A 5,535-nucleotide genomic window follows, 5' to 3' on the forward strand; every position below is an offset into this window, starting at 1 on the left:
CTTGAGAAAGTTCCTAATAGCTTGTCATGTATTAAATAAAAACGATCTGTTGTAACATCTATTAGATTATATGCTTATACACAGATTACAAATTCTTTTTTTTTTGGCTTCAAAATTAAAACAAAACAAAAACTTCACAAAAATGAAAAGTTCAAAGGGCATGGTGGTTCACACCTTTAATTCCAGCACTAGGGAGGCAGGGGCAGGTGGATCTCTGTAAGATAGAGGCCAGCCTGATCTACATAGCCAGTTCCAGTCCAGGTAGGGCTACAGTGAGACCCTGTCTCAAAAAAAACAAAAAAAAAAAAAAATCCCTCTGTTTCATTTTAAAATATACTCTTTCTTATAGAAAGACTCATTGTTTTTGCTACTAAGCTCATTGTTTTTGCATGTTGGTGCATGCATCTCTAATCTGTATGTATCTGATTATTACTAGTCATAATCGGTTGCACTCAGATCCTTGGCACATGTGTATGTCTATAAAGTCATCGAGTAGATTTCAATCGTAATGTTTATCACCTCTACTAATTAGCATGATGTAAATTTTTATGCTTCCTCCTCAAATATAATTCATTTTTTAAAATTTGTTGATCACCCTCCCATAGCCTCCCTCCCCTGACTAGAGCCCTTATACTCTGTTATCCCTGCTACTGTCTGCTGTGTTGTCAGCACCCCAGACATTCCCCACTACAGATCACAAATTCTAAGAAATATGTCATAGAAGTTAATGACATATCCTAACACTTGAGGGTTTTGTTTGTTTTGCTCTGTTTGAGCCAGGATCCTATTCTGTAACCCAGGCTAACCTCCAATTCATGGCAATTTGTCTGCCTCCCCCTCCAAAGAGCTGGAATTACAGGCACAGCCACTGCACCCAATGTTGGGATCTGAGTCTGATTTGTGTGTGTGTGCATATGCACTAAAAGTCTGTTTTTTTTGTTTTGTTTTGTTTTGTTTTGTTTTTTTTTTAAATCAAGTTATAGGTATTCTAAGCTTAAAAAAAAAAATTCTCCTGTGGACTCTGGACCAAACCCAATTTTGTTCTGTTGGTCTCAGCTACCTAAAACAAAACAAAACAAAACAAAACAAAACACAAAACTGTCTTGCTGAGTGCTTATGTCTCCAGCACAATGAAACATTTCCCACCCTCTCATTAGACCTGGACTCTAGTTAAAAGTGGATTCCCAGGCATGCTTTAGGAAAATTCCATCAACATTATCATTTGAACAAAGGCCACATGCTATGTTATTCCTAGTGAGCTGCAAGCGTATATTCCTACTGTGCTTTGTTGTTTCAAGATGCTTCTGGAAACTCATTTTAGAGCAAAATATTATACAGTTCTAAAATTTTAAGCATTTGTGCAGTAAATAATAATGACACATGAACTATTTAAAATATAAGGAAGAAAAACTAAGCATCTAAGACAATTAAAGAAAAGATTATGTATAGTCCATTCTCTGTATACTTTATTTCCAGCACCTTTACCTTAGCAGTCAATACACAAGCTCTATAAAACCAGTCAGAGTTGAAACTGGAGAAATGACAATGTAACATTAAAGGATATTTTCTTATTTCCATTCATTCAACCCCATCAATAATAGCATGATATAACCATTATTATTACCTTCTCATCTATGTCTTCTAAAGCTTTTCTGCATTCTTCCATCTGGGATTCCATCTCGGCAGGGACTATGGTATACATTTCCGAATACTTGATGCGCAGTCTTTCCATAATGTTCTCAAAAGTTAGTTTCCCCTTCTTAAGAAGGCTTTGAATTTCCTAAAAACATCAACAGAGTCTTCATGCTTACAGGACCTGGGAAAAAGTTGAGCTCTAAAAAGTGAAAGCACCTTTCTGTGTCCTCATGACTTAAATGAGCGAACTTTGCATGACAAAACTTCCCCATTGATACAAGCTGATTAAGTCCCAGAGATACCAGGTTTAGCCAGATGATGCTTTCTAATTTGTAAGAATTAAACTTGATAGCCCTTCAGAGTGTTAGCCCATTGTGGCAGGAAGACATTACAACACCCCCTGCTTCTAAAGTACCTCTAGGATTTACTGTATCTCAGTTGCAGCCTTGTAAAAAGCAACAAGTAGCCAAAAGTTTCAAAGAAGGTTTTCCCCCTGTTGTTATTAACTTGTTGCAATTTCTCCTTCTTCCTACATTATCATCATAGTGCGTCAAGGTCACTAAAAGCCCCATATTTGAAGCAAAAGTGTCTGTTTCATGTAATTAGACAGTCAGGCAGAGCTCCACTCCTTTGAAAAGGGAGGGTTCCAGTTCCATGCAAAGAATGTAGGTTTCAGGAGATAAAAGCTGCTTGAACAAACAGTCCATTGGTTGTGGCCTAGAAACAAAATCTGATCCACGTTCTCCTGCAGTAATTATAAAGGAGAAACTCATTTGTTTGGGAAAGTTTCCCAAAGATCAAGTGGAAAACTACTTCTTGACTTTCCTGTGGCTTTTATGTCCTTTAGTTTTGCAGTGACTGTTGAGCAGCATTGTTTGTGTGAATGCATTGAGTCCCAGCCCCAAGATATGGTACCAACTCTAATGACTCAGGGATGTGTCACCCTGCTTGTCTCAGTCCTCACCAGAGAACAAGCTTAGAGAGGGAAAACTAAAGAGCGAGGTCGTGCAAACACAAGTGGGCTGCAGGTCTGCCTTCCTGTTCTCTTTGACCCAGGCCAGGAAGATAGGTCTTTGTTAGAGCTATACCAAGATGGCTTCCCCACCAAGAGTGCTTCCGAGAGTGACAGTAGGTTTTCCTTTTTCTGGTTAACAACAGCAGGAGACTTATGCATAAAGTCCCCAAAGTCATTTTGAATGGAATGAGACAAGAGTTCACTCTGAAGAAACAAGTTCTCAAAATGACCCTCTGTGTGTTCACAGCTCCTCTCAGAACTGAGACACAAGACACAATGTTGAACCAAAAGGAGCAATCTAAAAGGTCCCCCACATGTAGACTGAGGCCCCTGATCTCCAAACATACTGGAAATATGGTTGAAATAGGGCTGCTTATTCCAGAAAGACCTGTCCCGCAGCCTGGCTTCAGTGCCACTCTGTTCTCCACCATGTTCTCCATCCTTGCTGGCTCTGCACACATACTGTGCACCACAGTTCCTCTGCGTGTGCTTCCCTGTCTCCCCAGATCTCTCTGTGGACCACTTTTTCCAACTCTAGTCAATGAGTTAGTTACTTCTGCTCCAAGAACCTGAATACAAATGGTGACCCACTATCATCCACACGCACTAATTCTTCCCTCACTTACCTCAAACTGTTCTGCCCTTTCTGGATGGCCTTCTAATGCCATGTTTTGGAAAGACGTTGAGATTTGTTGAAATAAATGCTTCACATCAGCTATTTCCTTTGTGACAGAACGTCGTTCCTGGATTTCTGTCTCAATCAGTTCCTTATTCTTTTGAACTGTCTGAAGAAGCCTGAAATAGAGCATCAAAATATAACTGTCTCACTAAAGCATTCACAAATGATCACTTCCCCCTAGGAGACAAGTATCAGCTTTTACTGATGCATATACCAAATGGTCAAACATACATTATATAGCATAAAGCTGATCACTTAATCAAAAGTGTCTCCAAAACTTCCATTCCACAATATCCTGTTTAAACACTTCACATCCTAATTTCTATCTCCATCTGTTCCATGTGGGCCTTGGTCTCAAATGCAGAGACAGGCACGAATAGTCATGCGTGGACTCTCAGAACAGACAACCCTATCAGCCATTTTCTCTTCAACAGACCACTTCCTGAAGAGGTGACTGAGTGGGGAAAGTCTTTCCTGAGTTATTTGGTAAGTATCTGTCATGCACAGTACAGTAAGAAATATGTAGTTAGTCTGCCTCCCCAGGTCCTGAGATAGGACCTTTCTTACAGGCAGGAATGCTATTAGAATCACTTGTTCTAATTTTTTTCTATTTTTAATTTTTTTTTAACTTTATGTGTATGAATATTTTGCCTGCATGTAAGTGCACCTGTGCCGTGCAAAGCCTACAGAGGCCAGAAGAGGGCATCAGATCTCCTGGAACTGGAGTTATGGATGGTTGTTAGCCACCATGTAGGTGCTGGGAATCAAACCCATGGTCCTCTGGAAAAGCAGCCAGTGCTCTTAACAGCTGAGTCATCTCTCCAGCCCCCCCATATTTGGTTTTATTGTGAGCAAATATGGAATCCAATCTCTCTCCAGGTTGTGTCAGGACAGCACTGTAGAAACTCCAGCAGGTGTCAGCTGACAAGTGGTTGGTGCATATGGGGAAGAAAACTTTCACATATCTGTGAGAAGTGTTAGGTGACTGTTTAAGAGTAGAGAAGAAAACAGTTTTTTCTTTCTGGCATAAAAATATTTCTGGAAGTGTGCTGGGCATGGTGGCATACACCTTTGATCCCAGCACTTGGGAGGCAGAGACAGCAGATCTCTGTGAGTTCAAGGCCAGCCTGGTCTACATAGTGAGTTCCAGGACAGCTGGGGCTCAGGGAGACCCTGTCTCAAAAAGGCCAAAAAAAAAAAAAAAAAAAAATTCCTGAAGTGACTTTTAACATAAACATAATCAAATTTTACATAACTTAAAAGCTCTTTAGAGGTTTGGTTAAATACATTATGGCACATCCACATGGTAGAATATTATACAGATACATTTTTTATATTTTTATTTTATTATTTTTATTTTATGTGTATGAGCATATTGCCTGCATGTATGTGAGTGCACCCGTGTCGTGCTATATGCCACAGAGGTCAGAAGAGGGCTTCGGATTCCCCTGGAACTGAAGTTAAGGACGGTTCGTAGCTGCCATGTGGGTGCTGAGAATCGAACCCAGGTCCTCTGCAACAGCAGTCAGTGCTCTTAACTGCTGAGCCATCTCTCCAGCCCCTACAGATACATTTTTAAATGGACATTGAATGGCATAGGAAACAGACGATCTGTTGTAAACCATTCAGCAGAATACAAAACAGTGCAAGTACTATAATTTCAATTTATTTCAAAATATAACTGCAGTGAAAAGATCAGGAAAAAGTGATTGGCAGTGATTTTTGCTTCATGGTGAGATTAAAAGTGGGTTTTCACACTAGTCTTTATAATTTTCCATTCTCTAAACTTCCTGTAATGTATACGTATTACTAAAATGCAAAACAGTATACATTTAATTTTCTAAACTTTGAACAGAAATCAAGCACATTTCCTTAATAGCTCCCCATAAATGGTACCTGTTGCATCGTTCTTGCATAGACCTAATCTCTTCAAGTGCCGGGACAGCTTCCACAGCCTCTGTGCCTTCAGGAACATTCTGGATACTCTTTATGCGCTGTAGAAGCAGGGCCAGCAGCAGACTTTGCATCTCCACACTGTCCTCATGCTGGCGTGAAGAGTCCAACAGCTGAGAGAGTTCCTCTGTGGTAGCTGCGTCTTTTATTTTGGAAATTTCTGGGAGTTCCTCCTGAAAATTATCTAAAATAATTGCTTCTCGTTCAATCTAATTCAATGAACAAAACAGAGAGAAGCAGAGGAGGTGGGGGG

At 40.0% G+C, this 5,535-nt stretch overlaps 1 protein-coding gene across 4 annotated transcripts in view; it reads right to left on the bottom strand.

Moving 5' to 3' along the window:
• The window catches only part of Syne2 (spectrin repeat containing nuclear envelope protein 2), a 367,778-nt gene that overhangs the window by 146,260 nt on the left and 215,983 nt on the right, over positions 1-5,535 (bottom strand). For all 4 annotated transcript variants that reach the window (XM_017802560.2, XM_029554761.1, XM_029554763.1 and 1 more), the window contains exons 52-54: positions 5,226-5,491; positions 3,277-3,445; positions 1,625-1,780 (exon numbers count right to left, since the gene is read on the bottom strand). In XM_017802560.2, the coding sequence (XP_017658049.1) occupies positions 1,625-1,780; positions 3,277-3,445; positions 5,226-5,491 (591 nt within the window). The remainder of the gene's footprint in view (positions 1-1,624; positions 1,781-3,276; positions 3,446-5,225; positions 5,492-5,535) is intronic.

Source organism: Nannospalax galili, unplaced genomic scaffold (genome assembly GCF_000622305.1).
Source record: "Nannospalax galili isolate Female #2095 unplaced genomic scaffold, S.galili_v1.0 scaffold144, whole genome shotgun sequence".
Classification (NCBI taxonomy): Eukaryota; Metazoa; Chordata; class Mammalia; order Rodentia; family Spalacidae; genus Nannospalax; species Nannospalax galili.